A 23,165-nucleotide genomic window follows, 5' to 3' on the forward strand; every position below is an offset into this window, starting at 1 on the left:
GATTGTGATATGGATTTAATCAGAGGAAGGGATCTGAGAACCTTCATAGAGTATAAAAGACAGATGTGCATGGCATTGAACTGTAAGAAAGAGATGGAAGAAGAAGCAGCAGTTATTTCCCAGGAAGTCATGGAAGTGCTTCAGGATTATGATGATGTGTTCCAGACTCCAAGCTCCTTGCCTCCTCACAGAAGTATGGATCATGAGATCCTCCTCAAATGAGGCACAACCTTTCAAATTGAAGCCTTACAGGTACCCCCACCGTCACAAGGAGGAAATAGAGAAACAGGTTGCAGAAATGCTTCAAAAAGGAATAATTAAGTACAGCAACAACCATTTTGCTTCCCCTGTGCTGCTGATTAAGAAGAAAGAAGGGACTTGGCATTTTTGTGTGGATTATAGGAAGTTGAATGAAATGACCATCAATGACAGGTTTCCAATCCCCAACGTGGATGAACTACTGGATGAGTTAGTTGGGTCTGTGTACAAAACAAAATTGAATCTCACAGCAGGGTACCATCAGATCAGGGTTAAGCCTCATGACACATTCAAGACAGCTTTTCAGACTCACTGTGGGCACTTTGAATTCTTGGTCATGCCCTTTGGGCTCACTAATGCACCAGCAACCTTTCAATCATTGATGAATCAGATATTTCAACCCTATTTGAGGAGGTTTGTATTGGTCTTCTTTGATGATATTCTGGTGTATAGCCCTACCATGGATACTCATATTCAACACTTGAGAGTTGTTTTCGAGGTTCTGAGGAAACATCAACTTTATGTGAAGAGATCTAAGTGTGCATTTGCTCAGAAAAGGGTTGACTACTTAGGGCATACTATCACAGATAAGGGTGTTAGCATGGACTGTTCAAAAGTTAGTAGCATTCTGCAGTGGCCTGTGCCTCAGTCAGTTAAGGAGTTGAGGGGTTTTCTGGGTCTTACAGGGTACTATAGGAGGTTTATTCAACACTATGGTCTGGTGTGTAAACCACTCACTGAGTTACTCAGGAAGGATAACTTCAAATGGAACAATCAAGCTCAGGATGCATTCGAACACTTAAAAAGATTGATGTGCTCAGCTCCAGTTCTCCAGTTACCAGATTTTACAAAGCCTTTTGTGGTGGAGACAGATGCTAGTGGGGGAGGGATTGGAGCTGTCTTAATGCAAGAAGGACACTCCATTGCCTTCCTGAGTAAGGCACTTTCAGTAAAAAACTTGGGACTCTCAGTATACGAAAAAGAGCTCTTAGCTCTGGTAATGGCTGTCACAAAATGGAGACATTATCTTGTGGGAAATCATTTCATTATAAGGGCTAATCATCAGTCACTGAAGTATCTCTTGGATCAGAAGCTTAACACTACTATTCAACACAAGTGGATGACTAAACTCTTGGAGTTGGACTATAAGATAGAATATAAGAAGGAAGCTGAGAATTTGGTAGCGGATGCCTTATCCAGGAGGCATGAACCTGCACACTCAAAAGAACTGGGGTTCTGCTTAGCCATCACATCTGTTAAACCTGATTGGATGGAGGAGTTGCAGAAGAGCTATGAAGGAGACTTGCAATGCCAAGATATCATGAGCCAACTAGTTCTAGACCCCAATGCACACGCTGAGTACAGCCTGCTGGATGGAATTCTGAAGTATCAGGGGAAGATTTATGTAGGGGGAGCCAACAACATTAGGAGCCAACTGATCCAGACCTTGCATGACTCTGCCTTGGGGGGGCACTCAGGTCAGAGGAACTGCTGGCAGAAGCTCAAATCCTTATTCTATTGGGCTGGAATAAAGCAGGCAGTGATTGCATATGTGCAGAACTGTGATACTTGCCAGAAGAATAAAGCTGAGCATGTTTCTTATTCCGGATTGCTACAACTATTCCTATTCCTAAACAAGCATGGCTCCACATTACTATGGACTTTATTGAGAAACTGCCTAAGTCACAAGGGTATGATACTGTCCTGGTAGTGATAGACAGATTCACCAAGTTTGGACACTTTATCAGGCTTACTCATCCCTTCACAGCTAAGACAGTCGCTCAGATTTTCCTAGACCATATCTACAAGATGCATGGACTGCCAGAGTCTATCATTACTGATAGAGACAAAGTGTTCACCAGTGTATTCTGGAAGGAGCTTTTCAAACTAGTGGGAGTGCATCTTCACTATTCATCAGCTTATCACCCTCAAACTGACGGCCAGAGTGAAAGGTTAAACCAGTGTGTAGAGAGTTATCTGAGATGCATGACTGGTGAACAACCCTCACAGTGGAGTAAGTGGCTACCACTTGTAGAATGGTGGTACAATTCCACTTTCCATTCTAGCTTGAATATGACCCCTTTTGAAGCTTTGTTTGGATACAAACCTGCACCATTGCCACTAGGTCCATATCTGGACTTAGTGGTACCTACAGTGTTTGCTATGGTCCAAGAGAGAAGCAGGATTTCAAGTTGCATCAAGGAACATCTTGTGAAGGCTCAACAGCGTATGAAGCACTATGCGGATCAGCACGGGACTGAGAGGAGTTTTTCGGAAGGAGATTGGGTGTTCTTGAAACTACAACCTTATAGGCAGCAAACTGTAGCAGTAAGGAAATGTCTCAAATTGGCTGCCAAGTATTACAGACCATTCCAGGTTGAGGAGAAGGTTGGAGCAATGGCCTACAAGCTTAAACTACCAGCAGATGCGAGAATTCACCATGTGTTCCATGTTTCTCTTCTTAAAAAGAAGCTGGGACCGCTGCAATACAGCTCCCCTAAGTTACTAGAACTAGACGACTGTGATCAATGTCCATTGAGACCAGAGGCTATACTTAAGCGAAGGGCTATCTTGCGTGAAGGAAGGACTGTCATCCAATTCTTGATCAAGTGGAATCACTTGGGCTATGATGAAGCTTCGTGGGAAGATAAGTCATTCATTGAAAACCAGTTTCCTGAGTTCCAGACTTGAGGACAAGTCTGTTTTTATGGGGGAAGGAATTGTTAGGAGCGGGTAATTGGATTAGAAATTGGGAAATCGGGTCAGAAATTGAGAGCATGAAACGATGTCGTTCCATTTAATAGCAATTGATTTGGGTAGGACGGCTAATGGCTGAGTCGGATGAATGTAATAAAGATGGGACCCACTTGTGTACAGATCAGACAAGAAATAACAGAATTAGTTGCTTCCCTCTCTTGCTCATTCTTTTCTCTCTCTCTCTTCCTCTCTCTTTTTCTCCTTACCTCCCAATTTGCTTCCGGACATCTCTTTCCCTCGCCAGATCCCATTCAAATTGGATGATTATTGCCTCAAATCCTAACAGAGTGGGTAAAAGGAGATGGACAAGGGCAAGGGTAAGGTTAGAGAGTTAGGAGAATATAGCAAAAGAAGGGAGATAGTAGTGATAAATATATTGTTATAGCATAAGATATGAGGAGAAAGGTGAAAATGTATATGTTTGGCGTATCTTTTAAATCTTTTGTAATATATGTTGTTATCTTATTTGGGTGTTTTTCTATTTATTTTTGGTTTTTCTTTTTTCTTTTTTTTTAAAAAAATGTAGTTATTTTAACAAAATATTATGTAATACCATAGCTACAATTTATTATTATTTTTTTGTATTCATTGAATCATGTGTAATTAAAAATATACTAAATTCTTAGGGTACAATATGATGAAAAAAAGGAATTTTTTTAGGATAGGATAAAATTTTATAGGCAAGTGCAAGAGTACGTGACAATTAAAAGAAATTCTAAAGTTTTTCCTAGTGATGAGTATGTCATTACATACTTTCCATGAGTGAAAAATTTTTGTCCTTTACATTCATTTAGAATAATACATTTTTATATAGATTGGTAGTAAAACTAATACCATTTTTAGCTTTTCAGCCTTTTCTTTTCAAATAACTATTTTCTAATAACAATAATTTTATTATTTTGATTTGAAATCTTAATCCATGTATAGCACGAGTCTAAAGTCTAGTATACATTAGCATTCTAAAACATCTGCAAGTTTTATAGAAACACAAAAAAAAAAAAGAGAGTACATTTAAATAGGATACCGATGGTAAATAGCGAAAGTTGTTAGTGATAGGTGACGTAAAAAAGAGTACATTAAATAGGGTATTGATAGTAGATATTAGAAGTTGTCGGTGATGGGTGACAGAAAAAAAAGTACATTAAATAAGATACTGATGGTAGATATCGAAAAGTTGTCAGTGCTGGGTGATGGGTGAATGGGTTTTGGAAACTAGAGTATATTTTGAGTATTCTAAACAAATATAAATATTTTTTTTCAAAAAATTACAATAAGTTATGATAAAGTTTTATAGTGCATTTGGGAGTGAGATTCCAACAAAACCAAAAGAAAGGTATAGAAAGTTAAGTTTCCTTATGTTTGGAACTTTCAAGTGAGACGGAAAAGAAAAGAAACGAACCCATTTTGTGGGATCTCAAATTGTCGATTTTATCCTCACAAAACTATCGAATAAAATTTTTTTGAGATATATATCCAAAATCAATCTACTTTTGTTTTCCTTAGAAATTTCAAAATAACATCAAAATCTCTTCTTTTCTTTTCTTTCTTGACTTAACATTTCTCTTCTCTTCCTTTCTATCCTAAGCTTTCATGACTTAGCATTTCTTTTCTTTTCTTATCTATCCTAAACTCCCAAACTAGCCAGCCATTAGACAAACACCAAGAACAACCATATCCAAACCGACATAACAAGACCAAATCCGAGTTGGACGTGCTCTAATCACACATGTATTCTCAAGTGATCCACTCGTTTCCTTTCCTTAACTCTCCCAACTCCCAAACAAGGCCTAGTCTCCTCGTCACTCCTCTGCTGTGGGTGTGGGGGCAGCCTCTTCCGAAATGCAAAGCAGCAAACCTCAGTTAAACGCCAAAATACCACACGTATCTTTGAAGCGGTGAAAGTAAACGCGATTCTTCCCCCCCGTCCCGTTTCCCCAAATTTTTTTCAAAACCCCCAAATTCCCAAAAAAAGCCAAAAAAGAAAATTAAAAACGCAAATTGAAAAAAGAAAAAGAAAGAAAATTCCGTTCCCCTCCCCCGCGAGACACACACACTCAAAAAATATTTTTCAATTTTTTAGGGTTTAGAATTAATTCATGTCAAATTTTTTGGAGCCCAAGTGATTCCAATTTTTCAATTGAATTGCAATGGACGAAGTAGGCGGAGGGGGTGGCAGCGCCGGCGGAGCCGGAGGAAGTGAATCGGGCGGTGGTGGTGGAGGTGGTGGGAGGAGTGGCACGACGTCGGTTGAGGTCGGCGGTGAACGGCTGAGGTTTAGAGTAGAATTAAGGCCCGGCGAAACGACAATCGTTTCATGGAAGAAGCTTCTCAAGGACGCCAACGCCCACGGCCACGGCGCTGCCGCAGCCGCCGCCGCGATGGGTTCTAGTAGTACTGCAGCTGGAGCTTCTGCCTCGGCTTCGAAGCCAAATGGGCCCGGGCCCGGCCCGGACCCGGCTGCTCCTTCGTCTTTTTCGACTCAGGTCAACAATCATGATAATATTCCTGGTCCTCCTCCTCCTCCTCATCCTCCTTCCATGGACCCCCGGTTGGCTCCGGTCAGTTTTTCTGGGGTGAGTTTACAGTTTTGCCCTCTGAGCTTGGGTTAATTACAGTTGGTTTAGTTGATGTAATTGCGTTGGGCAGGGGCAAGTTGGGGAAAAGGGAGAGACAGATGCACCGCAACCGCCCAATCGGTTGAATACAGTAATTGAAAGAATTGAACGGTTATACGTGGTATGCATTGTTATTTTTTTTGGGTTAAAGTTAATATTTTTTTATTGATGAAATGTGGTAAATTAAACAATTCTGAGTTTTTAGGGGAGGGCTAGTAGTGATGAGGAGGATCTGAACGATGTTGTGCCGGATGACGATGAGTATGATACTGAAGATTCTTTCATAGATGATACTGAGTTGGTTAGTTACGGCATCTATTGATAACCTTTTGATATCAAATTCAAATTCGGCAAGTAAACTGATTGATACGATTTGTTGGATTGCTATGGTGCAGGATGAATACTTTCAGGTTGATAATTCAGCAATAAAACATGATGGTTTTTTTGTCAACCGGGGAAAGTTGGAGAGAGTGTGAGTTATTTCCCCCAAAAGCTTCTATTTTTGGTATATTGTTAATGCAAGGAGGACATGAGTGATGGTGGTGCTAACATCTCAGCTGGAATCTTTCTTCTTTTATTGCTTGTGTTTGTGCTCAAATTCCAGATTATCTCAGTTTACATTAATTGGTTTTGCGTTCAAAGTTATCTATGTTTATTCCGTGTTGATGGGATAAATGTTTTGTTACTGTTATGCTGGGGTTTTGACCATACATTGGTGTATGACTTTTCTGATTTGGATTTGGTCAGATATTTGGACACTTATTTGTCTTGTTTTCCCATGTTTTGGTTGCACTATATTTTTTTGTTATATTTATTTGCTATCCACTGTGATATGAAAATGTGCTTTTAGAATAAATACATTTGCATTTGTCATTTTAATTTGGATTTTTTAGATTTTGGTTTTACAATTCCCTGGATTTCTTTTAATCACACTTGGCCATCCTTATGCCACTTGTGCTAGTAGTGAACCAAGCATGTTGCCAAATGAGCAGCCGAAGAAAAGGAGAAGAAAAGATGGAAAAGGTCTTGATGGCAGTGATGATGCTCTTAATCCTGGTAAACATCTAAAAGCTGGAAAGAAGGCTGGAAAACCAGTGCCAATGTTTGGGAGGAATGCATCTGGTCTTCCTACCGTTATAGCTCTACCTAATGTGCACGGTGAGGATCTAAAATTTCAGAATCAGGTGAACGCTTTGGAAGTTTCTTCAAAAAAGAGATCTCATGATTCTGGAGAACAACCTCCATTAGGAGTAATGAATGGAGATGCTGTGACGCTGGGAAAGGTTTCTGAACAACAGAAGCTTGGAACTCACCTGGCCAACAATCAGGGTAATCAAATGAAAGAGGGTTGTGAATATTCTGATACTTCAAATCAAAGATCACAGGAGAAAACTTCCTATTCTCAAAGTAAACCTCTGCCAGGTAAAGCTTTAAACAATGCTGCGCTGGATCAATCTATTCCGCAGAAAGAAAAAAGTGGTATTCGTGAAAGGTCTGAAGTTGGTGTTGCTGATAGTAAGAACTCCATGCAGAATGTGGTGAGTTATCACATACATAACGGTAAAAGTTCATGGAATATGTTTAATTGTTCAATGTATAGTAAGTGTTTGCTCTGACTTGTAGATTGGGAATGATGCTTATGAGTTATCATTTATTATTTGTACTCCAAAGCTTTTCTTAACAGTGATGATTATTGATTGGTTTTATTTTCAAAGCACTATGTAATTCTGTGTTAATTGTGCTATCAGGGAAAATTAATAGGTAATAAGTAAAAAAAGAATTTTAAAAAAGGGATATGGTGTGGACTTCCACCATAAATAAGTACGTAATCACCAAGGAAAATTTCATGGTAAGTTACTCAAATTAAGATTCATGAAATATCAGTTGCTATATGCAATAGCCTGCTCACTCAGGTCTTTGCTTGAAGGTTATGCATTTATTTCTTCCAAGAGTTAACATATAAGTTTGTCGTCAATGGAATTTCTGACTGTTTGTGGTGTTGCTTTTGAAATTTCTCTTCTTTAAGATCAGTGAAGTTTTGAACTTCATGATTGGAGGTTTTTCAGTTTGCCTTAATGTAGAGTTTATTGTACTTTATATCTTTGATACAGCCAACAAGTGAAGAAATTCTAATGGGGATATAAGTGCTTCCATTTCCATTTATACTTGCAAGCAAGCAAGCAATCGTGTAAACTATACATATAAGTCGTGAATGTGTTGGATAGCGTGAACTTCATTTTCAATTGGGCCTTGCTCTAGCTTCATAAAGGAAGCTATTTGATTTCAGTGATTGGGGTCTACAATAGAATTAAGTTAGTGGTCAGTTAGTCCTAAGCAGTTCCTAATGGCAGAGGCAGACCACCACATACACAAAAAACCAAAATTGAAGAAAGCACAGAAGAGAAAGGAACGTGTGATTCCCCATTAAGAGGTTTCCAAATACAATCGCTGGAAAAATTTGTTTTTCTATTAATGTGGATGCAGAAAGGAGAAAAGAATAACTGAAAGGAAAGAAATCTTGACAGCTTATCAGTCTCGCTTTATACTATTTGCTATCTCAGAGCTGTTACTTGGGCTTTTAAGTTTGGAAAAACTTAGTCATGTTTTGAGAATTTAATTCAGTGTTTCTGCTACAATCAAGGCTTGTTTCATCTAGTTGTGGACAGAATGGTTTGGGCTTGAGCTTAGGCTTTGTGGTCTAAACTGAATGATGAATTTTATTCTAAAGTTAGGTTGGAAGTAAAACAAATTGGACGATGAGTAACTCTCCCGAAAAAGGAATATTTATGTTATAGTCCACTGGTTTGGTTGGCCAACACTCCAGCTATTAGTGGCTACTGAGGAAATGAGAATCTCCCTCTTAATGTTGCTTTACTGGCATAAACTCATTCCTGGTTGCTAATATATCTTTTGCATTTAGAAAAGGACCAAAGATGGAAATCGATCATATTGACGCAGATCTCAAGTTTTCTTGCCAATAGTACTCGAAATCTCCTTAACATTACCTTGGAAGGTGCACAGTGATAGTCTTCTGAGCTAAATGAGAGCTAAAACCATTCTTGTCATGATGAGATAGGCTAAGTATTGTTGTCTTGGATGCACCCAACAAGTTCATTTGGATTAGTGCCTTTTACGGCACCAGGCTTGTCATTTTTCTGTCACTCTCTCCATCCCTTTTCATTGTTTTGCTGTATGAAGTAAGGAATTTAAGAAAATAAATAGAGTGTTCGATGTAAAAAAGTAAATAAAAGCATATGATGATAAAGATCCTGAAAGAAAATTAGGACTATTTTAAATTGCACCAGCACCCTATTTTCCAGCTATGCACATAGTTTGATTTCACTATTGTGACTTAAATTTTGTCAAAGTACTTCAAAAGTACCTATGTTTAATGTCTTTGACACATTAGACTCATGGAAAACGAAGTGAAGTTTATATAAAATTTGGTAACTTTAAACATTATTTTCACTTTCTACTTATAGTTTTTTTTCCCGACAACTTAAAGGCGGAGAATTCTTTCAGACAACCAATAACGGATTCGGCCAAGAGAGGCTTAGTGGGGCTTTTTTTAAAAAAGGGAATGGCATAGCTCTCTTGCCTGCAGATTCCATAAGTATCGCGGAAAATTTTAAGCTGCTCCTATTGGTGGGCTAGATAGACCAAAGAGATGTAGGGAGTATCTGGATGTCCCCAGACAAGCTGTGAGATTTTGGATGCGACAAAAGAATGTGATGGGGAGAGTATTAACTTTATTCATGTACGCATTACAGGTTATGGCATATCTCTCTTGTCTGCATATTCCATAAGTATCACGGACAATTTTAAGGTGCTCCTATTTGTGAGCTAGATAGACCAAAGAGATGTGGGGAGTATCTAGATGTCCCCAGACAAGCCCTAAGATTTTGGATGTGACAAAAGAATGGGGCTGGGAGAGTATTAACTTTATTCATGTACACATTAAAGTGATTGGGCTAGCCTTGCAAGGAACCTTACTCTTACAGATAATTTTATTCTGTAAAGATGAGGATGCATTATCATGTAATAAATGATTAGTGATGGTTGCAAGTGTATTAGCATGATCTGTTTTCTTAAAATAAACCAAGAATATAGAGTCAGCTCTAGACCATAGAATGGAGGCATTAAGAAGAGCTGGAAGGGTACATGATAAACTTTTGTCTTGTTATGCAATATTTATGATCTCAACAGAGTGAATTATCATTAACCGACGAAAAAGCAGATATTTGGTCATTATAAGAAGCAATGCGGAAAAAGTGCAAAAAGCTAAAACTCGGCATACTTTTGATAATGTTGCTATTTTGCACTGCAGTTCTCCTTTTTCAGTTGAATGATTAGTACCTTTAGCATATCAGTTCTCTGGAGTAGTAATATCTTGTTTATTTCTGTTATATATTATTCTTTTCTGAATTAGAAGCATGTATATGGCTGTACCTCTCAATGTTCTATGTTGGCTTTTAACAATATTTCTGCACAAATTGGTCTAATATGAGCAGTTATTTGCATCTGTTTATGTATCCTGAAGTCCAAATTAATTTTTGCTCCCTGCTGCATGCAGTTTTGAGACTGTTGATTTCGTAATTGTATTTTATGGTCTTTTTGTATTTTATTAAATGTTGATTCTTTGTAAACCTTCGCAGAGAGTTTCGTACATGCAGAAGAGGGAAGGTTCCAGTGCTAGACCTAAAAGTACATTGCTTGAGAAGGCTATTAGGGACTTGGAGAAGATGGTCGCAGAATGTATAGTGGCCTATTTTTTGCATTTTTTTTAATCTACAAACATGAATAGAAATTCTATATACAAGTTAAGTTTTTTTTTCTTTTTCCCTTGTAACAGCTAGACCCCCCACAGCAGAGGCTCAGGATGCAGATAATTCATCTCAGGGAGTCAAAAGGAGATTGCCACCTGAAATAAAGCAGAAGCTTGCTAAAGTTGCCAGATTAGCGGTATTAACTATGATTTAGCATACTGTGTACATATTAAAGAGGCTGGCTACAATTATAATTTTTGCCATCTGCACTCTTATGTGTCCATCAACCACAATTAGCATTGTACCTTCATATTTGTCTGTTTGCAGCAGGCGAGCCATGGAAAAATATCCAAAGAGCTGGTTAACCGTTTGATGAGTATTGTTGGCCATTTAATTCAGCTTAGGACACTAAAGGTAAATTTTCTGTGACACTAGATTATCATGAGTACATTATGTTCTTTTTAGTTTCCTTCTGTGTGGCTGTGTATTTAACTGCCTATTATGGGTTAAGTTTTGATTTAAGTGCTTTTGTAATTCTGAACTAAAAGCACTTTTGAAAGCTGAACTTTCAGCACTGGAAACATCTCAAGCAAAACCAAAATCTTTAGTTAACTATACTAGTATCTGTTCCATTCCAGCATTGAAGTATCTTTTGGGATATTAATCGTTTCTGGCACCCCCTGCCCCAAGAGGGGAATTTATTTTGGTGAACTTGCTGGTTTAGGTGGTATTAGGCATACATATCTGAACAATAAACTTGAATTATACTAGCAGACAATCCACATGTTTTTAGGATTAACCTTTCTTTCTTTGGTTAAAACAAGAAAGTAGCTATATAAGTTGTTTTATGGCTGATTGCATCTCTTGTAATGGACACTATTTGTTATAACATGTCCCAGTAGCAAGCTTAGATGGTCAACAACAGTTGAAAAAACTGAGATCCCTTGTTACCTGGACCTCTGTTTATAGACTAACTAGTTGGTACAGTTTGTGAGAAGTCTTATATTAATGTTAGCCTTGAGGCTAGGGTTGATTTTTGACACATTTGGCTGGCGCAAGACTGCCTAGATTCTATTAGAAACTAGATGTAGAATGACTGATTCAGGAAAAGAAGAAAGAGATTATTTTGGAGGAACATTGAATAGTTGTAATTTAGAAAATCCTGAAGGGTAGGAAATGTGCAGAAAAAGACTGGAATAGCCTAGAATATTATGATACAAAGCTTACGTGTCTAACTGAAGAGCATTGCACTATCCAAGAACAGAATGCTAATTCATACATTTCTGAAATTGATCTTAACAGCTTTAGATCCTATTTTTAGTTGATAGAATGCTAAATAATAGTCATAAATTGAATAAGAATTGACCCTTTAACTGTGTGTGCATTTAAATATTGGAAAATGTCTCCAAATAGAATTTTGTGCTGAGAATTATTTTTCCCAGCCTGAAAAGGATTATAAGACCTAAGAATCTTCCATAGTAATCTACTAGTTAATTGTCATGACATGCTAATTCTGAAGTAACTGGGAAAGCAATTTAGTTAATGCTGAGACAGTGATTGATGGTGAATTGTTAATATACTTCCTTCGACAATTTCTCTCGCAAACGCTAAATTGCCAATTTTGGGGTTTGCATTTGCTTCTCTTGCAAATTCTTGTTGCTTTATGGGGAATAAATTGGGAAGTTTTGCCTGATTCCCCTATTGTTAAAGTTGGGTGATTTAATTTACTCAAGAGTTGAACAATCAATGGTTTGATAAGAGGACCTTTCTGGATTTTGTACTCGTGATAGTTTTTTGCATGTGCCGTCGCTTTGTGCGTATTTTTAGTGGCATAGTTAAGTGCTCAACTGAACTACTTATGCCTGTGTGTAGTGTCCAAGGACTGTGTTGCTAATGAAACTTTAGCGTTTCACAACTCATATAATTGGAAGAGTCCTCGTACAGAATTGCTTGTGTATCATGTCTATTTGCTTTTGTAATTATTAAGTTAATTTTTGGTGATTATGGATTAGGGAATAGACATTTCTGCTTATGTAGTTAAGAAGAAAGCTGCTTAATTGTGAGAGAGATGTGATTGGAATGGTGAACGTCTTGGAGAGGGCAAAAGCAATGTGATATTTTTCTATGAAGTTTATTATTTTGAGTGCATCTCTTGAACTCTTATCATTTATAAATAAATGGTTACTAGTCTGGAGCAAGTGTTGATTATTACTGCTTGTTATTTTGCTGCAGAGAAATTTAAAGATCATGGTTAGTATGGGATTATCAGCAAAGCAAGAGAAAGACAATAGGGTGCAGCTGGTGAAGAAGGAAGTTGCAGAGATGATTAAGATGCGGATTCCTTTCATGAAGTCCAAGGTATTCTTTTCATGAAGTGTGCTGTGTTACTAATCTGTTTGCCCAACTTTTCTGTTGCATGAGGGTGATTCAGTGTCTTTCGAAATAGTGCAAGTAAACTTTCTTGTAGACATTGTTTAGTCTGATAGTTCTGATGCTCATGAAGGGTCATCGGGCAGCTTAAATTTTGCTATCTGTCTTCCAGGCAGCTGAGCAACAAGCTGGAACTTCTGATGATTTCCAAGAAATTAGTGCTGAGGAGAAAGAAGCATTTAAGAGGAAATATAGCCTGGATGATGCACTGGAAGATAAAATTTGTGACCTTTATGATCTTTATATAGAAGTATGAATTTCTTAAGATGTCCTTGTTTATTTTGCTATGATTCTTTTTACCTTCTTATTTATTATCTGATTTATTTGTTTTGTGGCTTAATTAAGTTAGGCTTTTTTTTTTTAATCTGCGGTTGCAGGGCTTAGAAGAAGATGCCGGTCCACAAGTCAGAAAATTGTACGCTGAGGTAATTGGCATGTCAATGGTGTTACTTAATTTTGAATCACCGGTGGATTCTATTACTGCATGGTGCATTATTTGAGAATATGAGGCCAAGGCCGAGCATTGTGTTTATCTTAACACCCCCAAAAAAAAAAAAAGATTCTTGAAAATCTCAATGGTGTTTATTGCCTGTTGTCACTGCTTTCAGTTTATGTTGATTTCCGAAAGAAGTTATCCTAAAATGGATGCCGTTGCCATGAAGCACTAGATATTCTGTATCACAAATGACTACTATCTCAAGAATAAGTTTCTGTTGTTACTTTTTGTCTCCTAGTCTGTGGGCACTACATTATATTCCTTACATAATGCTTCCTACATCGGACTTTTTGTTATGATGCAGTTAACTGCACTATGGCCAAGTGGATTTATGGATAATCATGGTATCAAACGTGCCATATATAGAGCTAAAGATAGGAGAAGAGCTTTATACGGTCGTCATAAGGTATCAATATACCCTTTGTTTCTTTTGTATCTTTCCTAACCACCTCGAAGTTATGTACTCTTTCATATTTCCTTTTCCTCTTTAAGCTTCATTTATGCTTATCCAGACATGGATTTGCTTCTCCTACGTGGTTGTAGACTTAGTGACTTGGCTATCTAAAAATTCACCTATTAGCTCCTCTAATCTAGTAGCATGTGTGTGGACATAGTATAGTCTGAGTGGAGTTAGTTTCCCTGAGGTCCCAAGTTTGTTAAATTGAAGGATTTATTTATATGAGAGGATCAGGCTTCAAGAAACCTGGAATTCATCCTTGGTTATTTTGCTTGTCTTTCTTCTTCAGCATTTGAACATATTTCATGAGGCTGAAGTTTAGGAAATACCATTTCCAAATGATAATTGGATCTCCATATATGTCACTACAGGACAGTTCTGCCTTTCAGCTTTGTGCACTTTTGTTTTTGTGGTCAAATTTCGTCGATAAATTTAGAACTAAATTCTGATAAATGTAGGAGTGAGTGTAGTGTGATAAAAATTGGGGAGTTATGACACACATAGAACCTTTTTATCACTGAAATTGATCCGACTTTATGGCTCTCCATTCTGCTTTTTACTGGAATGTGTTTCAATTCAACAGCCCAGCTATGCACCCACACAATCATCCTCCTCAGCCTATAAGAAAATCACTGCATAATGAAAATATCACTCATAATTTTACTGCATCTTGTTTCTTGACTTTTGGAATGACAACTATGGGCTTCTTTCTTTCAAGTCTAGTTTTTCTACCTTTTCCCCCTTTTGTTGGGGAGCCCCCGGGGAAAAGGGGGGGGGGGGTTTGTCTATCAATGGTCAGTGGATAATAGAATGATTGTTTATAAGTGAATGGAGTCTTATTGGTAAATGGTTATAGAATGATTCCATGCAAGTTTAGCTAATAGGACCATGGATGTAATTAGGCTAATTCAAAAGAAATAGTTAAGCAATTGAACAGGTATAATTAAAATACAAATATGTTAAAGAGTTGTAAACCTGCAGTCTGAATTCCTCGGACCGATATCCCATTTCCCTACCCAATTGATCACTTAGATTTTATCCAATCTGTAACTGTTTAGATGATGCATTGGCAAAACCTATGATGAGGTGCTACACGTCCAATTTGAGATGAATGAATATTGTGTAATGGAACTTGTATGCCTTGGTTTGAGTTAATCTTGATTAAAGAAGAATGTGCTTGTAAATTGAAAGCTTTTTCCCACTGCTACCCTCGACCCACAATACACAGGTGCACGTGCTGTGCACATTTTAGCTAGGCTGTTCTGTTGATTGAGTTATCGTTTCCCAAGTTGTGGCTTTCATTTCTCAAAACACTTTGTTTGGATGGTTGTTGTGCTTACTGGCTTTAAATTAAACTCTTCATGGATAGGATCCAGAGAAAATTAAGAGGAAGAAGATGTTGGCTCGGAAAACTGAGGCTGCCCGAATGGAAGTGCATACTGTTGCTCAGCCAGTATATATACAAGAAAAGTCGGTTGCTGATTCCAGCGATCATGGGACAGTTTTAGTAAATAGGCCTGCCTCCAGCAATACGGTGGCTGGTGCTGCTGTAAGAATGCCAGTTAACTTCTTAAATGGTTCTAATGTGGACCGTCCAAAGCAAGAGAAAATAAAGGGAAGTGCTAGCGCACATCCTGATGCAATTGCGTCTGAAATTTTACAGTCGAAGAAAATAAAAAGGAAACCAGAAACGGAGTTGGGAGATGCAGCTCAGTTTCGACCAGAGAAGTTGCTTTCTGTTCAGGGAGATGACAAAAATAAATCTCATAAGGTGCAGGTTGCTGGATCTCTCCCAAAGTCAAACCCTCATCCAACTGCTCCTACGAACTTCGAACAGCATTTTGGATAGTAGGATGTCATATAAACTAGAGAGCCGCATTCTAGTTGGATGTACTTACCAGTAATACAATCTTTGATTTCTTTTTCACCCTCACCCCGTTTTTCTTTTGGTATTAGTCCTTATACAGTGGTTCATTTGATTATGATCCTGATATTGTTTTGTAGCTTTTCACAAGAGTTACTAGTGGTCTGTGAATATGATGCATTCTGGATAATGCAGTTCTTCGGTGGAAAATATGGACCAGGAAATGCAGGAAAGAAAATGTAGGAAAGAGTTCCGTAATGCAGAACTCTTTGATAAACTTTCAGATTTTTCTATCTTTTTTTTGTTCTAATCATAGACAGCAGAAGAGCATGGAATATGAGCCATACAACTCTGAAATATATTAGGCTTGACTAAGACTAATTTGATTACCGGATGGGATCAAGTTTAAGTTTCAAAGCGTTCCAAGTGCATTTGGTATTTGTCGTTTTCATACTCATTGTGAGATTATAATGTTCATCAATGATTGGAGAAGGATCTTCAGTCATTTCTGTATTGATAACACTTGTCTCTTTAAGAAAAACCAAAACCTTGCATCTGATATTGAAAACGAAATTAAGCTGTTTTTAGATTGCCTCCTAAAATTGCCGTGACAATTAGTTTGGTTCCCTTCTAAATATAGCACTAGAGCTAAGGTTTATACATTTATTCACACCAAATAATTCAGGAGGCCCTTTCTGAATTTATCATAAAAATACTAGTTTAATTACCTCCGAGAAATAGAGTAATGAAGTGAAATGTCAAAATGAAATGCTAAATAAGATTCACACCAAATTCCTCAAACAAAAATCAAAGTTTTAACTCTCATAGCAATTTCCGAGAGTCAGAAGCTTGTTACCTAATATCATTAGCTGTTATCGAGTTTTCTAGCATCTCATAAATTATTTTTAGGGTTAATCACATTTTATCCCCTTAAAGAATACCACATTTCTCAGTTTACCCCCTAATCTTTAATTTTGCTCACTTAACCCCCTTTAGGACAAAATTGCCCTTGCATTATTTTGACTTTTCATTTACCTTGTTTTCCTTTCTTTTATTTCTTTTTCTCTTTCTGCTTTATTTAATTCTTCATCTTTCCCACAAAAATCTTCACCTTAATGATTAAAATTAAAAAAGAGGAATTGCAGAGATCTATCTTCTCCTCAAATGATTAAAAAAATATTCAAATCACTTTCCTAAAATACAATTTTTTAGCCTTTCAATTCTTTTAATTTTGGATTTTCCTCTTTCCTTTCTAGTTTCTCATTTTATTCCCAAGAAAATATCTTAAGATGAAATTGTGACCTGATTAATAATCATCAATTGAAATTTGTGACACGTGTCATCATACAAAAAATCAAAATTAGTTTTTGATATTTTTAAACCTTCACCCAGAAATATGCAATTACAAACTCAAAACAAAAATTTTCGTTGAAATGGAATTTCTATTGGGCAGGATGAAAGAGAGAAGAAAGAGAAAAAGAAATAAAAGAAAGGAAAACAATTTCATCTTATGATATTTTCTTGAGAATAAAATGAGAAACTAGAAAGGAAAGAGACACTCTTTCTAGCATTTGGAAGTTTTTGAGGGGCATAAAAGGATTGGAAGCGTCTGATTTGCACCGATGAGCTCCTACTGTTATGGTTATCAAAGTTTTTCGTCTAAATGTGGGTGGAAAGCATCGGAAAAGCTAAGAATGCCTAATAAAATTTTTTTAAATGTCAATTTTGTCCTCAAATGTGTACTGAATAAATTTTTATTGACATATATATATCCAAAATCATCTCTTTTCCTACCTTAATTCCCAAACAATATTAAAATCTCTTCTTTTCTTTTCTTTCATAACTTAACATTTCCAATCTTTTTTTTTCTAACCTAAACATCCAATAGCTATTAGTATTAGAATTTGAAAGATTTTGAAAAGGAATTGAAGAAGACAAAGTATGGCCTTTTTATGAAAAAAACATCACAATAGATGGCTAATGATAAAAAATATAGATAGCTAATGATAAAAAATATAGAATATGCTAAAATATGTTATGTTTTTTTGAATTATTTCTTTAACTTTCGGGGTCTATTATTTCACATGATTAACAAGAAATTTCCATCATTTGTAATTATAAAAAATCAACTCTCAAGCAATGTTTGGATTAATAAAAAGGTATGATTTTAATGAAAAAGCAAATAAATCAAAGTAGAAAATTTTTTTTCTAACCATCTTGTTTGGATTACTTATACAAAGAAAAGAAAACAAACACCAAATATTTTGGAAAAGAAAGGAAAGAATAGATTATGTGCAGTTACATTTTATCCATAACTTAATAAAGTCGAATTGTAAACATATTTTAATACTTTACCCTCTTTTTGTGTATTTTCATATTCATCTTGTTATTCTTATGAAAAAATTATGAAATAATAATATTTAAATAGGAATTTTAATCTCTTCTTAGGAGAAAGAAATTACAAGAACTACTAAAATATAGAAAAATAATTTTAAAATGTTAATAATTATCATTAAAAAAATTTAGTATTCAAGATTTTCAAAATTTTTTTATATTCAAAATCATGGTTAATTTAGTACAAGTGACTAAATTGTTTCTCTCCATATAAATACGTAGTATTTCCTAAGTTGTAAGGATAGTAAAGTTAGTTGACCATCGATGAGATAAACATTGAACTCCAAATGACTTATGGTCTATAAAGGAGGTAAGTGATATTTTCAAAACTTCAGAGGACGATAGTGAAATTGTCAGAAATCTCCAGAGATGTTTCTGAAATTATCCTAAAGTGAAAAATGAGCCCATAGCCCAAAATCAAAACCCTTCCAGTCTAGGGTTTTAGCAACCGCTGCTCTTCCTATTTCCGCCACCACGGATCCACCATTCCCTCCGATCATCACAAAGGAAAGGAAATGTGGAGATTGGCGAGGAAAGCAGCTTTTCTTCGAGGAACTCCAAAATTCCGTACAATACAAAACCCTTATAGTACTCAGGTAACCCGATCTCATAATCAGAGTCCACCGCTCCCTGATTTAGCTCTGTTTCAATGGAATCGATTTACTTCATCCGTTTGTGTGAAAGTACCGTATTATCCATCAGCAAGGTTTTTTTCTTCGAACCCATATCTTGAAAATGAGGATTCTCAGTCTGAGAAACCGGTCATTGATGGTTTTGATGAAAACCCTGGATTTAGTTTTGTAGAATCTAACCCAAGATGGGATTTGGTTGATAACCCAGGTGAGGTTTTTCCTGAATTTGTTTTTGAGAGTGAAAAAACTGGTGATTTAGCTGATAATTTGGTTGGGTCTTCGGCTGGAAATGATGATGATGATGAAGGTGGCGTTTTGGATTGTGGAGATGGTAACGCTGGAAAAACTGAGAAAATAGAGGATATGGTGCAGAAATTGGAGGATTTATTGTCTTTGCTTCAGAGTAGTGGCGATGCGAAGTCTTTAGAATCTAGTCTTGAGGAAATGGGGTTGGTTTTGAACGAAGAATTGGTGGTGAAAGTGCTTGAAACTCCGTTTGTTCCGGGTGAAAATTTGATTGGTTTTTTCAAGTGGGTTCTAAAGAATGGTCAGTTTTCAATTACAAAAGCAGCTATAGATATGCTTGTTAGAGCAATCAGCAATGAAGTTAAGACTAGGGATGCTTATGCTTTGTGGGATCTGGTAAAGGAGGTAGGAGGAAAGGATATTGGAGTATTAAGTACAGAAACTCTGAATGAGTTGTTATCCATGTTTTCAAGGTTAGGTAAGGGGAAAGCTGCCTTTGAGGTTTTTAACAAGTTTGAGGATTTTGGTTGTGTACCAGATGCAGACACATATTATTTTACTATTGATGCTCTTTGTAGGAGGAGGATCTTTGATTGGGCATGCTCTGTTAGTGAGAAGATGCTAAATGCAGGTAGACTGCCAGATAGTGAGAAAGTTGGGAAGATTGTGTCTCATTTGTGCAAAGGTAAGAAGCTCAAGGATGCCCATGCTGTTTACTTGTGGGCAAAGGAGGGGAAAGTATATCCCCCCCAGTCTTCTGTAAATTCTTTGATAAGCTCACTTTGTGAAAATGAGAAACAAAAGGGAGTGGAAGTGGAAAGACTGAAGGGCGAAACTGATTCACATTCTCAAGCAGAAGAAGGTGCAGCACATGAAGAGAAAGAAAATGTTTATCTGGCTTTAAAGATGTTAGATGATATCTCTGGAGAAGAACTCAAGCATGCTATTAAACCATTTTCATCTGTCACTGGGGGTTTATGTAGGATTAAAGATTTTGAAGGTGCAAAGAAGTTACTCAATAGGATGATCGAAGCAGGTCCACCTCCTGGGTATACGATCTTCAATACAATCATCACTGGCCTTTCCAAGTCTGGAGAAATGCAAGAGGCTATAGACACATTGAAAATGATGGAGGAAAGGGGTCTAAAACCTGACGTTTACACGTATACTGTCATTATGAGTGGTTATGTAGTGGGGGGTGCAATGGAGGAGGCTTGCAAAGTCTTGGATGAAGCCAAAAAGAAGCATTCAAAGCTTAGCCCTGCTACTTATCATACTCTCATCCGGGGGTACTGCAAGCTTGAACAATTTGACAAGGCTTTAGACTTGATTGGAGAAATGAAGAACTACGGCGTTCAGCCGAATGCTGATGAGTATAATAAACTAATTAGATCTCTTTGCATGAAAGCCTTAGATTGGAGAACAGCAGAGAAGCTACTGGAAAAGATGGGGGAGAATGGATTGCATCTAAATGGGAAAACAAGAAGTCTTGTTAGGGCGGTTAAGGAGTTAGAAGAGGAAGGACTAGCAAGCCAAGATGTACCTACTGCTGCCTAAGTTAGCTCCATGTAATTGCAGCTCCATGTAGCCATGTTTCAGAGATACTTCCATTTTGTTCATCATATCATCTTTTTCCTTTCTTTTTTCTGAACTCACAATGATTGATAAAGAAAGATGTACTGCAGGTAAATCTTTTGCAATCCTGCACGGTCATTACCTCTTAGTAAATTTTTTGAAGTAAAGATAGAAATTTGCTGAGATCCATCTGAGTTGCAAGATTGGGCTTTCAGTTGCTCTTTGTTAGTTGTTACCAGAATTGTTACGGGCCTGTCAAAAATCCCATTTTCTTTTGCCATCAGAAATTTCGTCATAAGAGGTAGCAAGAAATATAAAGGGAAAAAGAAACATAAAAGAAAGGAAGTTTGACAAGGAAATATCAAATATGACTAAAGTGGTCCTTTTTTTTAATAACAACCGAGAAAACGTCATCTCTTACAGCGGATAGCGGGATACGTTAAGAATATACACGTCATAAGCAAAGTCAATTTTAAATACTACAAATACGACAAAGACAAAGACAAATTAAAAACGCAAACAAAAACAAAAAACCGTTAAATCTGAAGTTCAAATAAAAAATATCTATATTATATACAATGCCTAAGCATCACTGTGTGGTGTAAACATACCGTGTCATTTTTTAAAATTTCTAATCTACACTTAATGACAAGGGTAAATAAAGTTATCCCAATTTATTAAAAAAAAAACAAAAAACTTCCCCACAATTAGGAGAGACCTATTTGAATCGTTTATTTGCTGAGGCTATTCACTTTCCCACACTAACTTCCAACTCCCGTCTAATCTGCTCAACTTCCATCATCTTTCCGTGTAAATATCTACACTATAAAAGAACTTAACCAATAAAAAAAAAATTATAAAGAGATAAATTAGATAAATATAATTTTTTTTTATTAACTGCACACATGTTAGGGTAGGATGTGGCTCAAACACTAGCTTGAATAAAGGGGTAACCAAGGCCATGTTGTTGCTAGATTTGAATCACACAGCAAGTACATATATAATTTGTTCTTCTTAAGAAGATACTTGTACAATGAAATGTAAAGTATATATCCTCCTTGTTTTATTGCTCTACCACACAGTACTAATACTACTATTGTCTGATTTCCTCTAAAGAAAAATGCTAAATGAGAAAAAGTAGAGACAACCATGCTCATAAAAGTCCTAAAAAGAAAAAGTTTATCAATCAAGCGCATAAAGCCAAAAAGAGAGAGAGAGAGAGGGCTGAGGGCATTGGCAAATGAAATTTTAACGAGTGATTTTGTTATTGTTGGATGGATGGACCATCTTCTATCGCAATAGTAGTATAAGACCAAATTTCCTGTCAAATCATTTGATATACACATGCCTAACATGTTAGGTGATTAAAAAATTGGAGACTACAAATGAGACATGATGGATTATTAATTAATTCTCCATTATTGTTGTACCTTATTTTTCAGTCTTTGGATTTGTCTAAAAGGGTTTATTTCTTTACAACTAAAAGTTTGGATCAAGAGTGAAAAAGAGGGATTTCCCAGGAAACTTTCATATAGTAAAAAAAAAAAATATTAGTATTCATACATTTCAATGCATGAAGCAAAGAGGGATGGAAAGGTATATACCTTAGGAATTTATGCTACAAAATTGTAAGGATGAGATGATGGACAGTGTTGTAATCTATAATCAGGAAAAGAAAGAGACAGAAAATACCAGAGAAAATGGTCAATCTAATGAACAATAATTAGTTTGGGGGAAATATAACAAGTTGTGATTTTTATTTACTTAATATGATGATGACTATTGTATAAAGTTGTGATTTCTTCCACCAAAAGAAAACAAACTGGGATGCTTCTGTACCAGTTTCAAAAAAGGGATGCTTCTGTACTGTACCTTCTCTACAGGGAGTCAAAGTTGAGCTGCTGATCTAAAGTGCCTCAGTAAAACACATCTCAGTTGTTGCAACTTACATATACATTTATTTTTGTTCTGATCATGATGACTTGTGATTGCTTTTGCTTCTATCTATCACTTTTAATTAAGTAAAATTTTTGGCACTTGCTCAATTCTAATTGATCAAAAGTTGTATGATTAAGGGACACTAATATCAACTTAATTTTACAACCATCTTCAGAGCCAATTTTTAGATCGTAATTTTTTTTTTCTGAAAACATGATGTTAGTGTTCTTAAATTTCATATTCATCCAAACAAGTTAAGAATTATGAAAATGTTGCCCAAATGGTAACAAATTAAGAACGTTACCATGACGCTTTGAGGTTCAATTTAAGACATATTTCTAAACTAATATAAGTAAGTCGATAGTTTTATTTTTATGACATATTAGATATATGGAATTGATTTTTTTTTTTTTTTTCGACACAGGGGTGTCCGGGTCAATCTTTACGGGGCCCGACTAATCCCCTGCAACCCGGGCCCGGCGCTCCAACCCGATCCAAACACGATAAGTGCGCGGAGGAATCCAGCAGAGCGGAGACTCGAACTTGGGACCTCAAGGGTCACCGGTGAGAGACGCTACCGCTGGACCATTCACGCGGGGGGCGATATATGGAATTGATTATACAGACCAAATTGTGAAAAAAATAGGAAAAATAAAGGAGGGGGCCAATTCTATTACTATGAATTTATCCTATTTATTTACACTTTAGTCGTTATGAGCTGGCAAGCCAGTTAGTAG

General features: G+C 36.6%; 2 protein-coding genes across 8 annotated transcripts; both read left to right on the plus strand.

The window, feature by feature from the left end:
- Positions 1-5,017: 5,017 nt before the first annotated feature.
- LOC113712507 (ubinuclein-1) lies at positions 5,018-15,920 on the plus strand. 7 transcript variants are annotated; one of them, XM_027235979.2, is made up of 14 exons: positions 5,018-5,588; positions 5,662-5,751; positions 5,836-5,931; positions 6,026-6,102; positions 6,595-6,959; positions 7,053-7,168; positions 10,286-10,385; positions 10,483-10,592; positions 10,724-10,810; positions 12,629-12,754; positions 12,939-13,076; positions 13,204-13,251; positions 13,627-13,728; positions 15,149-15,920. In XM_027235979.2, exons 1-14 carry the CDS (start codon positions 5,163-5,165, stop codon positions 15,626-15,628), a joined length of 2,361 nt encoding a protein of 786 aa, XP_027091780.1. In that variant the 5' UTR covers positions 5,018-5,162; the 3' UTR covers positions 15,629-15,920. The 7 variants fall into 7 exon arrangements, with proteins under 7 accessions (XP_027091780.1, XP_027091775.1, XP_027091777.1 ...); XM_027235974.2 differs by having other exon boundaries at positions 6,595-7,168; XM_027235976.2 differs by having other exon boundaries at positions 6,595-7,168; positions 10,727-10,810.
- Positions 15,921-18,402: 2,482 nt separating this feature from the next.
- LOC113711637 (small ribosomal subunit protein mS80 (rPPR6)-like) lies at positions 18,403-20,677 on the plus strand. The gene has a single exon (XM_027234794.2). It carries the CDS (start codon positions 18,553-18,555, stop codon positions 20,470-20,472), a length of 1,920 nt encoding a protein of 639 aa, XP_027090595.1. The 5' UTR covers positions 18,403-18,552; the 3' UTR covers positions 20,473-20,677.
- Positions 20,678-23,165: the final 2,488 nt, after the last annotated feature.

Source organism: Coffea arabica, chromosome 10e (genome assembly GCF_036785885.1).
Source record: "Coffea arabica cultivar ET-39 chromosome 10e, Coffea Arabica ET-39 HiFi, whole genome shotgun sequence".
Lineage (NCBI taxonomy): Eukaryota > Viridiplantae > Streptophyta > Magnoliopsida > Gentianales > Rubiaceae > Coffea > Coffea arabica.